Genomic DNA, 15,849 nt, shown 5'->3' with positions numbered 1-15,849 from the left:
AATGTCCAAGACAGCGCCCCTACAGTGTCTCCCTATCCATTTCAAAGGTCTCCTCTGAGAGAAAAGTGGAGGAAGAAGAGATGAGTTCCAACATTGAAGGGCTATCCCTTGTCTGTCAATTGTCTTTCACATAATGTAGTGTGCATATGATCTACAGCAGCATTGCACCTTGTCAGGTAGCGCAAAGACAGAACACTGCTGAACCTGTTCCAAATGGCACCCTATTCCCTAAGTAGTGCACTTCTTTTGACCGTGACCCATAGGGCTACATAGGGAATAGGGTGTCATTTGGGACAAGGTCCATGCCACTCTTGCTTGACATATTCTTTACACAGATTTATCAACATTCCTATCATAATGTCCAATCAAATTATATAAAATTGTATTGGTCCCATACACATATTTAGAAGATGATATTGTGGGTGTAGCGAAATGCTTGTGTTCCTAGCTCCAGTGCAGTAGTATCTAACAATTCACAACAATGCACACACATCTAAAGTAAATAAATGGAATTAAGAAATATATAAATATTAGCTTGAGCAATGTGGGTGTGGCATTGACTACAATATAAAATACAGTATAAACATATGAGATGAGTAAAGCAGTATGCAAACATTATTAAAGTGACTAGTGTTCCATTATTAAAGTGGCCAGTGATTTCATGTCTATGTATATAGGGCAGCAGCCTCTAAGGTGCAGGGTTGCGTAACCTTGTGGAAGCCGGCTAGTGATGGCGATTTAACAGTCTGATGGCCTTGAGTTAGAAGATGTTTTTCAGTCACTCGGTCCCAGTTTTGATGCACCTGTACTGACCTAGTCTTCTGGATTATAGCGGGGTGAACAGGACGTGGCTCGGGTGGTTGATGTCCTTGATGATCTTTTTGGCCTTCCTGTGACACCAGGTGCTGTAGGTGTCCTGGAGGGCAGGTAGTTTGCCCCCAGTGATGCGTTGGGCAGGCAACACCACCATCTGGAGAGCCCTGTGGTTGTGGGCCACGCAGTCATGGGTGAACAGGGAGTACAGGAGAGGGCTGAGCACGCACCCTTGTGGGGCCCCTGTGTTAAGGATCAGCAAAGTGGAGGTGTTGTTTCCTACCTTCACCACCTTGGGGGAGGCCAGTCAGGAAGTTGCATAGGGCGTGGCTCAGACTCAGGGCTCCGAGCTTAATGATGAGCTTAGAGTGGACTATGGGGTTGAATGCTGAGCTATAGTCAATGAACAGCATTCTTACATAGGTATTCCTCTTGTCCAGATGGGATAGGGTAGTGTGCAGTGCAATGGCGATTATATTGTCTGTGGATCTATTGGGAAGGTAAGCAAATTGAAGTGGGTCTAGGGCAGGGGTGGGCAACTCCAGTCCTCGAGGGCCTGATTGGTGTCACACTTTTCTCCATCCCTAGCAAACACAGCTGATTAACCAAATTGCATTCCAAACTAAAGATCATGATTAGGTGATTATTGGAGTCAGGTGTGTTAGCTGGGGCTGAGGCAAAACCCTCAAGGACTGGAATTGCCCACCCCTGGTCTAGGGTGTCAGATAAGGTAGAGGTGATATGATTAACTAGCCACTCAAAACACTTTACAATGACAGAAGTGAGTGCTACGGGGTGATTTAGTTCAGTTACCTTTGCTTTCTTGGGTACAGGAACAATGGTGGACATCTTGAAGCAAGTGGGGACAGCAGACTGAGGAGATGGGGAGATATTGAATATGTCTGTAAACACTCCAGCCATCTGGTCTGCGCATGCTTTGAGGACGCAGCTAGGGATGACGTCTTGGCGGGCAGCCTTGTGAGGGTTAACATGCTTAAATGTCTTACTCACATCTGCCACGGAGAAGGAGAGCCCACAGTCCTTGGTAGCGGGTCGCGTCGGTGGCTCTGTGCTTGTCCGGAAGCAAGACGTCGGTGTCCGCGACGTGGCTGGTTTTCCCTTTATAGTCCGTGATTGTCTATAGACCCTGCCACATACGTCTTGTGTCTGAGCCGCTGAATTTATGCCTGTTTGATTGCCTTACGGAGGGAATAACTACACTGTTTGTATTCAACCATATTTCCAGTCACCTTGCCATGGTTCAATGCAGTGGCTCGCGCTTTCAGTTTTGTGCGGATGTTTCCATCTATCCACAGTTTCTGGTTTGGGTAGGTTTTAATAGTCACAGTGGGTACAACATCTCCTATACACCTCCTGATGAACTTAGTCACCGTATCCGTGCATTCATCAATGTTATTCTCAGAGGCTCCCTGGAACATATCCCAGTCCGTGTGATCAAAACAATCTTGAAGCATGGATTGCGAGCTTGGTCAGACCAGCATTGAATAGACCTTAGCACTGGTACTTCCTGTTTGAGTTTCTGTCTATAGGAAGGGAGAAGCAAAATGGAGCCATGATCAGATTTGCCGAAGGGAGGGCGGGGGGGGGGGGGGGGGGGCTTGTAGGCATTTCGAAATGTTGAGTAGCAGTGGTCTAATGTTTTTCCAGAGTGAGTACTACAGTCAATGTGTTGGTAGAACTTCGGTAACAACATTTTCCATCCCTCACTCCAAGCATTATACAGGACATGGAAATACAATCTCATGCATATATTTAATGTATCCTATGGATGTACATAATATGATGTACAGTATACGGAATAAGTCAGAACTAGGAGTTTGTCATGACCTCATCGTGACCTGACGGCCTTTGTTGTATTCAAGAAAAATACCTGTCCCTAAGAATAACCTAAGAAGGTCCGGAGTCCTGCTGTTTTTCTGCTCTACCTGATAAGTAAATGCACCCACCTTGATTCCCAGGGATAAATCAGTCCTTGATTAGAGGGGAAGAATGAAAATCAGCAGTGGAACTGGCTTTGAGGTCCAGGTTTTGAATTGACCTGCCCTATATGGACCAGTACCTTTTTGACGTTGTCTAGCATGGGGCGCCCGCCTTGCCAGGGCTTGGAGTTCTTGCGGATGCAGGTGAGGCTGGCCATGCTGTGCCACTTCCTGTCCTCCAGTTTCCTGTGGAAGGTGTTGGCCAATAGCAGCACCGTGTCGTAGATGTAGCGGTTGGTTATCTTGCAACAAAAGAGAGGGAGGGAGGACAGAGGAAGAGGAAGTGAGACAAAATAAGGGAAGAGAAGGGAAGATTAAGACGCAGACGAAGAGCAGGGTGAGACAAAACATGAAAGACAGAAAGAGGGAGAAAGGGGAAAAAAACGACAGGAAAAGGAGTTGTTAATAATAACTTATTATTAGAAGTTATTACCAGTGGAACAAAAGAAAAGTGGTAGTCAGAGCGGTGAGGGAAGAAAAATGGGAACTGGAAAGAGAAATTCACAGCAGACTTATCTAGTGGTATTGCAGTAAGTGAAACCAAGATGATGTGTATATTCATGTTCCTCGGCGTAGAAACCCAAAGGCTATGATTCAAATGAAACCCTATTCCCTGTAAAGTGCATTACCTTTGACCAGAGCCCTATGAGCCTTGGTCAAAAGTAGTGCACTATACAGGGAATAGAGTGCAATTTCGGATGCAGCCTAAGTAAGCTCCGCACCCTTCTGAAAGCTGCTGTGACGGCTGGCAGTGAAACATGCAGTGATCATAAGGAGCAGGCAGCCTCGGCTGGCATCATTTGAAAGAAAATTGATGGGTGCGCTCGGATCATTTCAACAGTTCTTTGATCATCTGTAAAGAAACAACACCTAACACCTGTCATTTGTAGCTACATCTCTGATGTCCTCGGAAAACGTCCCCTCTAACTACTGTTTGAGTTACACATCCAGACTGCTCCCGTTTCCAGGTAAATGGAAAAGGCCCCAGAATGATTCAAGCAGCTTTAACATATCTCGTTGGCTTTGTCTAAACTCAGCCTTTAAAATCTCCACAACGCAAATCGTGCCACATGCATCCTTTTAAAGGTTAAGAATGATGACACCTTATTCCCTATATAGTGCACTACTTTCGAGGGCCCCACACAAAAGCAGTGCACTAGGGAATAGGATGCTATTTGGCGCACACAAAGACGCATGGGGAGAGAGAGAGAGAGAGGAGAGTAAATTCGGGCCCTGATTGATTGCGCTGTGATTTAGCAGGAGTGTTGTCTCCATTTTAATGAGAATGTAATAAATAGAGTAGAGAGTGGCCATTAGATTTGCCGTTGTTTATTAGCCTGCAACGCTCCGGCACACTTGACACAATATTGAGTGCCCCCGCGTTCCAGCGCCCACTGGGGATGAGGAACGAGCGTGGCATCTCCCTGACATAGGCTTTTACAGCAGAGAAAGGTCAACAATGCATCAGTGCTATGACAGGTTTTGCAACCCAAATGGCATCCTATTCACTACATAGTGCACTACAGGTAACGGAAACACTTGAGTAAATGAGGGATATAAAGTATATTGAAAGCAGGTGCTTCCACACAGGTGTGGTGCCGGAGTTAATTAAGCAATTCCCATCGCATCATGCTTAGGGTCATGTATAAAAATCCATTATTTTAGCTACCATGGCTATGTCCTCATAGGATAACAATGGCCCCATCCACAAGGGACAAGTGGTTACTGAATGGTTTCATGAGCGTGTAAATGATGTAAACCATATGTCATGGCATTCTGGTCTCAACTCAATGAAACACTTATGGGAGATTCTGGAGCAGCACCTGAGCGGCACATGTTTTCCACCAACATCAACAACTCATTTCTTGTGGAAGAACGGTCTCGCATCCCTCCAATAGAGTTCCAGACACTAGTAGAATCTATGGCAATCTATGCATAGAAGCTGTTCTGGCTTGTGGTGACCCAAAGCCAAATGAAGACACTTTATGTTGCTGTTTCCTTTATTTTGGCAGTTATCTGTCCTTTTGACCAGAGCCAAAAGGGTTCCCCTATGGGGAAAGGTCAAAAGTAGTGCACTTTATAGGTAAAATTGTGCAATTTGGGATGCAGCCAGGCTCCCATTCAAAACACAACTCCTGTTTTAGTATGCTGGGTGATTGTACTGTTGCTTCCAACCACATCATTAATAATAATAATGATTAAGAATAATGGTTTAAATGCTGCGGATATTCGCAGAGAAAATGTTCCGATAATTTAAACCTATGCATGGTGGGTGGATGGCGCTTTAGTTCCATTCATCACACACACGTAGGCACAATTGTGCACATACGCACATGCACACACAGACAACTGCACTTGCGCACACACACACACGGAACAGACAATACCAATTACATTGAGTGGGGCGCTGGATGAAAACACACAAAATGACTCGTACAAAATGACTGGAACTTTGTAAGCGTGTATTTTTCTTTGCTGTTCTCTCCATTCCAAAGCAAAAAACACTAGTAATGAGGGATCAGGATGTGTTTGTACTGGGTTGCGACAAAGGATTCTTACTCTGCAGCTTCAAGGTAAATGCTCTAGAAAATGGCCAATATGAACTGCCTGATGTATGTATTCAGAAAAATGACAAAGCTCCCAGTGCCCTAACTGCTCCATAGGGACTGGTCCACAGACAGAATAAAAAGAGCAACAACCCGAAGAGAGAGGGAAAAAAGCATGACAGTGAATCCTCTTGACTCTGAAGAAACACTATTGTTATTCCTGGCCGTCTGTGTTTTCAGCCACAGCGGGAAAAATAAGCATTTGACTTGTGTGAAATTAATGGTGGGTCGAGGGAGGGGGGCGAGGGAGGGTTAGTTTGGCCTGGGTAGCTAGAATGCCAGAGTGGATGCACTGGAGCTAAACAACTATTGTGTGTGTGTGTGTGCTGGGGAGGTATCTAGTTAGGGGTGGGGGGGGGACAAAGCTGAGTTAAAGGCCAACATCTGGTGGTCATGTAAATTCTGGGAGCGTGAGGAGCGGCAGTGGCTGCAATCCAGAAGGGGGCAAGGAGTGTGTGTGTGCGTGAGTGCACCAGAACCCAGAATAAAAAATAATAATAATAATTTGACCGACTAGAATTTTGTTAGTTCCCACAATGTAAAATGCTATTTCTAGGGGTTTAAGGTTAAGGTTAAAATTAGTGTTAGGGTTAGAATCAGGTTTAGGGTTAGGAGCTAGGGTTAGGGTTAAAGTTAGGTTAGGTTTTCAGGTTAAGGTTAGGATAAGGGTTAGGTTTAGGGTTAGTATTTTGAAAATAAGATTTTGAATGGGACTGAATTGTGTGTCCCCACAAGGTTAGTTATACAAGACTGTGTGTGTGTGTGTGTGTGTGTGTGTGTGTGTGTGTGTGTGTGTGTGTGTGTGTGTGTGAAGGGGGAGAAAGAGTGGTCAGGCAGACCCAGATGATGCGCTCCAGCGCAGTGTGAAATTGGGCTTCTTCTGGGCCACTCTCCTGACCGCTGAGCTGCTCCAGCTCCACATTGACAGACAAAACAGGCCTAAATGCACCACTCACCACTGCACCGGGCACACACTGTCCTCCACTGACTGCCCCTGCTCTCTGTCTGTCCCTGTCTGTCCCCTCAGCACTTCACAACACACTCAACACTGTCTGTCTGTAAGTCTGCCTGTTTGTCTGTGTCAGACAGCAAGCCAGCCTGCCTTCCTGCATGCCTTTCTGTTTGAAAGGTTGATCGGTCTGTCTGATGTGTCAGTCTTTAACTGAAAAAAATAATAATATACCTCTTACTTCCATGCCTCTTACTAAGCACAGTCTCTACGTGTCACTGATATAACCTGAAGCAGTGGGTACAATGTGTACCTTCCGGAGTCATTCACTGGACTAAGAACAGTGTCTCTCAACATTTCATACAAGCTGTACATCTCCATCACCGGGACACTACCATTCACCTTCACTGACCTGTCAACGCAAGATACATTACTCAAAGCCTTTGGTTGTTCCATTTACGTTTCACAAGATCTATCCCTCTAGGCTTCTCTACATACACACACAAATCAATGGTATATTAATGACAAATACATATTTGACACTAGCCATACAATAAGATAATGGGAAACAAATTATTTTTCCTCCCTTCCTTTGCTGTATTTGAGGGCTTGATGTACAACAATAATTGTATACACATATTGCTGCCCCGGGACAAATGTAAAAAATTAAAATAAAATAAAAATAACAACAGAGAAATTACATGCCACATTTCCATGATAATATTGCAATGAGTTATGATGTTTGATACAGACAAAATGTGGGCCCACTTTCCCAAAAATGTATTAGGATGTCGGGGGGAGAACACAAACCTGGGGCACGTGGCAACAATGTTGGTGCCATCAACAACTATAAGATAATTCAAAGTTGTGTGATTGGGGGAAGGGGAGGTGGAAATGGGGTGTGTGGGGGGGGGGGTCACTTCGGTCAAAGGTAGTGCACTATATAAGGACTATGGTTCCATTTGGTACACAGCTTTGGTGTGTGTGTTACCTCCAGTGTCTGAGCCTTGGGGTCTTTGGGGTCACAGAGGGAGGTGTTGATGCGGTGGTTGTGCTTGACACAGCGCTGGCTGGTGTTCTGGGGCAGGGGGAATGTCTGCCTGATCAGAGTCAGACGCCCGATAGACTTCATAACCAGCTCCTGGACGTCCTGGTCTGAGATCTCCTGCAGAAGCACAAAAGAAGACACATGAACACAGACAGACACACAAAATAAATTAAGCCTGCCAGAGAAGTCACATAAACATCCATGCTAAAAGGCATCCTGTATTGCATTATACTGTATATGAGACCAGACAAAGGAAAAAAGTAACAATGACACCATTAATAAAGTACAATTGTACAATACATTATGATACAGAATAGGCTTTACTGTGTCAAGCCTTGAATTTGTACAACCTAGCAGATTTGCACTTCTTCAACCACCGCACACACACACACACACAAACACACACATACAGGCAGACGTACTGCAGGCCGACGTTTTGCCCCAAAAACATCTCTCCCTGTTTTGCTCTGGGCACGCAGAGCACGGGGAGCAGGGTCTGATGAGTTGATGAGAGCAGAAGGTAGCTCCAAAATCCAACCAAGTTGCATGACATTGGCGATGGTGACCACATCCTAGGAACACACACCGCTCATATCATTGCTCTGGTGGCCATTCTCCACATCCAAACAGACCGCAACTATACACCTGCCAGCCCAAAATATTCCACCAAGGAAAATGTAAGAAGCGATTATCTCACAAAGCTCTGAAAAGTTCTCAAATGCAGAACTTGCCACCAAAAAAGCATTGACATGCCCCGAGCGTGCAAGGAAATAAACATTGTCGGGGAGGTATTAACAAGAGCACACACTCCTCGGAAGTGCTGGAACTCATTAACTGACAAAACGTCAACTACTTTGACTTTCAGTGGACAGGTGGACTAAAAGCTCTCGGAATGTCAGTGCGTGTAAATGATTGGGACATGACTGGGCTTAATGACAGTTCTGAATTGGTCCAGGCTCCTTTCCTCACAATTACCCTATCTAGGTTACATGACATATCAGCCGTGCCGAGGAGTCCATATTGCAAGTAGAACGTCATCTAACTTGACATCTAATACCTGCGGACAAAATGCTAAGGCGATTGCAAAATCAAATCAAATCAAATTCTATTGGTCACGCACACACGGTCAGCAGATGTTCATGCGAGTGTAGCGAAATGCTTGTGCTTCTAGTTCCGACCGTGCGGTAATAACCAACGAGCGATCTAACCTAACAATTCCACATGTTAAATAGGTGAGCGGGTTCATCTCTACATAGACCAGCAATATTACATCCACAGGAGGTCCAGGACTGTATTGTCACCTAGTATGTTTCATAACAAGTTGATGCCACTACCTACACGGTAGTGTACGGTCTGTTGAAGTAAATGCTATCAATCTGTTATAGTTTGGTATTACTGACATGTTCTTTAGTTTTGAATCCCTACCCTATCCAAGGATTCAGGTTGGTGTAAAAAACATTTGGGCTCTTTTGACACCAAGAGTGCTATCCTAGAAAGGTAAGATCCGGCCTTCCATGTAACATGTGACTCTCTGGCTATGGCTCAATAGGTTGTTTTCAATAAAAACAATAAGGTTAGAGCGTTCAATTTGGCTGCTGGGGGCAAGGAGACCCACAGCTCCGCTTAAAACCATTGACAACCGTGTGCTGTGTTCAAGGGATTGTTCAATAAATTTGGTTGTAATATCATAGTCAGACCTACATATTTGCGGTTATTCCATGCAAAACAATTGCGCACATTTAGCTCGATCATCAGCGTGCTACAGAACGTAACTGCTTGCTTTCATGGCCGGTAAACATAATTTGATTTACGACTATGCCCAATAGGTGATGATATTAAAACCAAACAGTTCTAACATTTATTTAACGATCTCTTGAAAACGGCACGTAGTTGTCAATGGTTGTAGCGGAGCTGGGAGTCTTCTTGCCCCGCAGCAGCCAAATCGAAAGTATTGTGATGTTTCACTGAAAACAACGTGTTATCTGTCCTTCCTACCAGAGTGTGCACTTGTTCACTTCCCTTTACTGATTCAAAAGGAAATGACTGGTATAGGAATCTCCCACAAGCCCATGCCTCCACCAATCCACTGTTTGTGGGAAGTTGTGAATGAGTGCACATTTCAGGAGAAAGGATAGTATTGGGCCGCACCCTCTAGTTCCCTCCAAACCATTCCCCATCCCCCAGCAGCCTAAATCCCTCCTGCCTCAACTTTATCAGAGGAAAAAATGTCCCTCCGTCATCGGCAGACCCCATTTTAATTCCTCTTTAAGTGGGATTATTTTTTTTCACACTTGTCAGTATTAGTCTGGATCAGTGCGTTGGCGTTTGTCCTCATTCGCCCCCACCACGTGAAACAAGCCAAACAGCAGGGGAGCAAGGGAGAGAGGGAGAAAGGGATGGAGGAAGAGAAGAGAGGGCAGAGCGTTCCAGACGCTCGTTTTCATGCCATACCCCACGTCCCCACATGCATACAGTATATAGAAGGGGAACGATCAATTATGAATGCTTCCGCTTTTCCCTCCGAAAAACGTCAGTGTGGTAAGTTGTAGATAAAGGAGAATTATTACAACCATAAGCCATCATCCATATTTAAGTCAGAGAAAACCTGGCCCTTGCTGTCCTTTCAACACGAAACAAATGTTTTTCTAGAAGTGGGATTCAAACGATGTTCCAGCAGTAACATGTGAAAACCAGTAAAAGCATGTATGTTTGTGAGCATTTGAGTATTTGGATTGTGAGCATGTTTGTATGCATTCTCCCCCCCCCCACCCTCCCCTCTCTCAGTGTTCTGCAGTACCCCTACTGTGTTACCGTGGCAGACAACGTGGCTGCCTCCGCACTGACCTCATTGATGATGATCCAGTGGCAGTCGAATGCCACGAGGTTCGTCTCCACAACCTGCACAGCACAACAACAGAGATAACATGTGTCAGTACATGTTCAGGAATTCAAAGACATATTCTTGGTCTACAGTATTTGTGTCTCTGTCTGTGTGTCTGTTTATTGTAAGGCGATGCCAGCGCCACTTTACCAGGTCAAATTCCCGGTAAAGGTGATTCTGGAAGGTACTTCTTAGTGATTAAGAAGTACCCTACCTCTAATTTGTTATCAAAGGACTTACGTGCCGCGGTAGAAACAAAGAAAGTAAATATCTAAAAGGGTGTTTTTGGAAATACCGAGGTTACGTGATCCCTGTAACCCACAGTACAAGTCTTTGATTAAAGGGTGTTTTTGGAAATACCGAGGTTACGTGATCCCTGTAACCCACAGTACAAGTCTTTGATTAAAGGGTGTTTTTGGAAATACCGAGGTTACGTGATCCCTGTAACCCACAGTACAAGTCTTTGATTAAAGGGTGTTTTTGGAAATACCGAGGTTACGTGATCCCTGTAACCCACAGTACAAGTCTTTGATTAAAGGGTGTTTTTGGAAATACCGAGGTTACGTGATCCCTGTAACCCACAGTACAAGTCTTTGATTAAAGGGTGTTTTTGGAAATACCGAGGTTACGTGATCCCTGTAACCCACAGTACAAGTCTTTGATTAAAGGGTGTTTTTGGAAATACCGAGGTTACGTGATCCCTGTAACCCACAGTACAAGTCTTTGATTAAAGGGTGTTTTTGGAAATACCGAGGTTACGTGATCCCTGTAACCCACAGTACAAGTCTTTGATTAAAGGGTGTTTTTGGAAATACCGAGGTTACGTGATCCCTGTAACCCACAGTACAAGTCTTTGATTAAAGGGTGTTTTTGGAAATACCGAGGTTACGTGATCCCTGTAACCCACAGTACAAGTCTTTGATTAAAGGGTGTTTTTGGAAATACCGAGGTTACGTGATCCCTGTAACCCACAGTACAAGTCTTTGATTAAAGGGTGTTTTTGGAAATACCGAGGTTACGTGATCCCTGTAACCCACAGTACAAGTCTTTGATTAAAGGGTGTTTTTGGAAATACCGAGGTTACGTGATCCCTGTAACCCACAGTACAAGTCTTTGATTAAAGGGTGTTTTTGGAAATACCGAGGTTACGTGATCCCTGTAACCCACAGTACAAGTCTTTGATTAAAGGGTGTTTTTGGAAATACCAAGGTTACGTGATCCCTGTAACCCACAGTACAAGTCTTTGATTAAAGGGTGTTTTTGGAAATACCGAGGTTACGTGATCCCTGTAACCCACAGTACAAGTCTTTGATTAAAGGGTGTTTTTGGAAATACCGAGGTTACGTGATCCCTGTAACCCACAGTACAAGTCTTTGATTAAAGGGATACAGCGTGACGGAGGAACTGAGGATGGATCAACGACATTGTAGTTACTCCACAATAGGAATCTAATTGACAGAGTGAAAAGAAGGAAGCCTGTACAGAATGAAAAATTATTCCAACGCATGCAGCCTGTTTGCAACAAGGCACTAAAGTAAAACTGCACATAATGTGGCAAAGCAAATTCAATTTTTGTCCTGGATAAGAAAAGGTGTTATGTTTGGGGAAAAATCCAACAACACATTACTGAGTCTCATTCTCCATATTTTTTCAAGTATAGCGGTGGCTGCATCATTGCATGGGTATGCTTGTAATAATTACGTTTTTCAGTATAGAAAAGAAACGGAATGGAGCTAAGCACAGGCAAAATCAGCTTTTGGGAGATGAATTCACCTTTCATCACTGGAGTTGCTTACCAAAAAGACAGTGGACGTTCCTGAGTGGCCGAGTTACAGTTTTGACTTAAATCTGCTTGAAATCTATGGCAAGATGTTTGGATTTTGAAAAGAATAATGGGCAAATATTTGCAAACACTTCTAAAAACATGTTTTCACTTGGTCATTATGGGTTATTATGTGTAGATGAATAAGAATAAATGTTTTTGAATTCAGACTGTAACACAACAAAATGTGGAATAAGTCAAGGGGCATGAATACTTTCTGAAGGTACGGTAACTGTTGTAAAGTTACCTTTAACCTCATGCTGAAATCCCTGAGTGGTTTCCTTCCTCTCAAATCAAATCAAATTTTATTTGTCACATACACATGGTTAGCAGATGTTAATGCGAGTGTAGCGAAATGCTTGTGCTTCTAGTTCCGACAATGCAGTAATAACCAACAAGTAATCTAACTAACAATTCCAAAACTACTGTCTTGTACACAGTGTGAGGGGATAAAGAATATGTACATAAGGATATATGAATGAGTGATGGTACAGAGCAGCATAGGCAGATACAGTAGATTGTATCGAGTACAGTATATACATATGAGATGAGTATGTAAACAAAGTGGCATAGTTAAAGTGGCTAGTGATACATGTATTACATAAGGATACAGTCGATGATATAGAGTACAGTATATACGTATGCCTATGAGATGAATAATGTAGGGTAAGTAACATTATATAAGGTAGCATTGTTTAAATTGGCTAGTGATATATTTACATCATTTCCCATCAATTCCCATTATTAAAGTGGCTGGAGTTGAGTCAGTGTCAGTGTGTTGGCAGCAGCCACTCAATGTTAGTGGTGGCTGTTTAACAGTCTGATAGCCTTGAGATAGAAGCTGTTTTTCAGTCTCTCGGTCCCAGCTTTGATGCACCTGTACTGACCTCGCCTTCTGGATGATAGCGGGGTGAACAGGCAGTGGCTCGGGTGGTTGATGTCCTTGATGATCTTTATGGCCTTCCTGTGACATCGGGTGGTGTAGGTGTCCTGGAGGGCAGGTAGTTTGCCCCCGGTGATGCGTTGTGCAGACCTCACTACCCTCTGGAGAGCCTTACGGTTGAGGGCGGAGCAGTTGCCGTACCAGGCGGTGATACAGCCCGCCAGGATGCTCTCGATTGTGCATCTGTAGAAGTTTGTGAGTGCTTTTGGTGACAAGCCGAATTTCTTCAGCCTCCTGAGGTTGAAGAGGCGCTGCTGCGCCTTCTTCACAATGCTGTCTGTGTGAGTGGACCAATTCAGTTTGTCTGTGATGTGTATGCCGAGGAACTTAAAACTTGCTACCCTCTCCACTACTGTTCCATCGATGTGGATAGGGGGGTGTTCCCTCTGCTGTTTCCTGAAGCCCACAATCATCTCCTTAGTTTTGTTGACGTTGAGTGTGAGGTTATTTTCCTGACACCACACTCCGAGGGCCCTCACCTCCTCCCTGTAGGCCGTCTCGTCGTTGTTGGTAATCAAGCCTACCACTGTTGTGTCGTCCGCAAACTTGATGATTGAGTTGGAGGCGTGCGTGGCCACGCAGTCGTGGGTGAACAGGGAGTACAGGAGAGGGCTCAGAACGCACCCTTGTGGGGCCCCAGTGTTGAGGATCAGCGGGGAGGAGATGTTGTTGCCTACCCTCACCACCTGGGGGCGGCCCGTCAGGAAGTCCAGTACCCAGTTGCACAGGGCGGGGTCGAGACCCAGGGTCTCGAGCTTGATGACGAGCTTGGAGGGTACTATGGTGTTGAATGCCGAGCTGTAGTCAATGAACAGCATTCTCACATAGGTATTCCTCTTGTCCAGATGGGTTAGGGCAGTGTGCAGTGTGGTTGAGATTGCATCGTCTGTGGACCTATTTGGGCGGTAAGCAAATTGGAGTGGGTCTAGGGTGTCAGGTAGGGTGGAGGTGATATGGTCCTTGACTAGTCTCTCAAAGCACTTCATGATGACGGAAGTGAGTGCTACGGGGCGGTAGTCGTTTAGCTCAGTTACCTTAGCTTTCTTGGGAACAGGAACAATGGTGGCCCTCTTGAAGCATGTGGGAACAGCAGACTGGTATAGGGATTGATTGAATATGTCCGTAAACACACCGGCCAGCTGGTCTGCGCATGCTCTGAGGGCGCGGCTGGGGATGCCGTCTGGGCCTGCAGCCTTGCGAGGGTTAACACGTTTAAATGTCTTACTCACCTCGGCTGCAGTGAAGGAGAGACCGCAAGTTTTCGTTGCAGGCCGTGTCAGTGGCACTGTATTGTCCTCAAAGCGGGCAAAAAAGTTATTTAGTCTGCCTGGGAGCAGGACATCCTGGTCCGTGACTGGGCTGGATTTCTTCCTGTAGTCCGTGATTGACTGTAGACCCTGCCACATGCCTCTTGTGTCTGAGCCGTTGAATTGAGATTCTACTTTGTCTCTGTACTGACGCTTAGCTTGTTTGATAGCCTTGCGGAGGGAATAGCTGCACTGTTTGTATTCGGTCATGTTACCAGACACCTTGCCCTGATTAAAAGCAGTGGTTCGCGCTTTCAGTTTCACACGAATGCTGCCATCAATCCACGGTTTCTGGTTAGGGAATGTTTTAATCGTTGCTATGGGAACGACATCTTCAACGCACGTTCTAATGAACTCGCACACCGAATCAGCGTATTCGTCAATGTTGTTGTCTGACGCAATACGAAACATGTCCCAGTCCACGTGATGGAAGCAGTCTTGGAGTGTGGAGTCAGCTTGGTCGGACCAGCGTTGGACAGACCTCAGCGTGGGAGCCTCTTGTTTTAGTTTCTGTCTGTAGGCAGGGATCAACAAAATGGAGTCGTGGTCAGCTTTTCCGAAAGGGGGGCGGGGCAGGGCCTTATATGCGTCGCGGAAGTTAGAGTAACAATGATCCAAGGTCTTTCCACCCCTGGTTGCGCAATCGATATGCTGATAAAATTTGGGGAGTCTTGTTTTCAGATTAGCCTTGTTAAAATCCCCAGCTACAATGAATGCAGCCTCCGGATAAATGGTTTCCAGTTTGCAAAGAGTCAAATAAAGTTCATTCAGAGCCAACGATGTGTCTGCTTGGGGGGGGATATATACGGCTGTGATTATAATCGAAGAGAATTCTCTTGGTAGATAATGCGGTCTACATTTGATTGTGAGGAATTCTAAATCAGGTGAACGGAAGGATTTGAGTTCCTGTATGTTTCTTTCATCACACCATGTCACGTTAGTCATAAGGCATACGCCCCCGCCCCTCTTTTTACCAGAAAGATGTTTTTTCCTGTCTGCGCGATGCGTGGAGAAACCTGTTGGCTGCACCGCTTCGGATAGCGTCTCTCCAGTAAGCCACGTTTCCGTGAAGCAAAGAACGTTACAGTCTCTGATGTCCCTCTGGAATGCTACCCTTGCTCGGATTTCATCAACCTTGTTGTCAAGAGACTGGACATTGGCAAGAAGAATGCTAGGGAATGGTGCACGATGTGCCCGTCTCCGGAGTCTGACCAGAAGACCGCCTCGTTTCCCTCTTTTTCGGAGTCGTTTTTTTGGGTCGCTGCATGGGATCCACTCCGTTGTCCTGTTTGTAAGGCAGAGCACAGGATCCGCGTCGCGAAAAGTGTATTCTTGGTCGTACTGATGGTGAGTTGACGCTGATCTTATATTCAGTAGTTCTTCTCGACTGTATGTGATGAAACCTAAGATGACCTGGGGTACTAATGTAAGAAATAACACGTAAAAAAACAAAAAACTGCATAGTTTCCTAGGAACGCGA

At 45.1% G+C, this 15,849-nt stretch overlaps 1 protein-coding gene across 2 annotated transcripts in view; it reads right to left on the bottom strand.

The window, feature by feature from the left end:
• The window catches only part of LOC139390005 (glutamate receptor, ionotropic, delta 2), a 565,966-nt gene that overhangs the window by 188,633 nt on the left and 361,484 nt on the right, over positions 1–15,849 (bottom strand). For both annotated transcript variants that reach the window (XM_071137092.1, XM_071137090.1), the window contains exons 5-7: positions 10,261–10,314; positions 7,360–7,533; positions 2,894–3,055 (exon numbers count right to left, since the gene is read on the bottom strand). In XM_071137092.1, the coding sequence (XP_070993193.1) occupies positions 2,894–3,055; positions 7,360–7,533; positions 10,261–10,314 (390 nt within the window). The remainder of the gene's footprint in view (positions 1–2,893; positions 3,056–7,359; positions 7,534–10,260; positions 10,315–15,849) is intronic.

The sequence above is a fragment of the Oncorhynchus clarkii genome, chromosome 30, assembly GCF_045791955.1.
Source record: "Oncorhynchus clarkii lewisi isolate Uvic-CL-2024 chromosome 30, UVic_Ocla_1.0, whole genome shotgun sequence".
Taxonomy (NCBI): domain Eukaryota; kingdom Metazoa; phylum Chordata; class Actinopteri; order Salmoniformes; family Salmonidae; genus Oncorhynchus; species Oncorhynchus clarkii.
The sequence above is the reverse complement of the archived record's forward strand: the minus strand, read 5'-3'. Positions and strand labels throughout refer to the sequence as shown.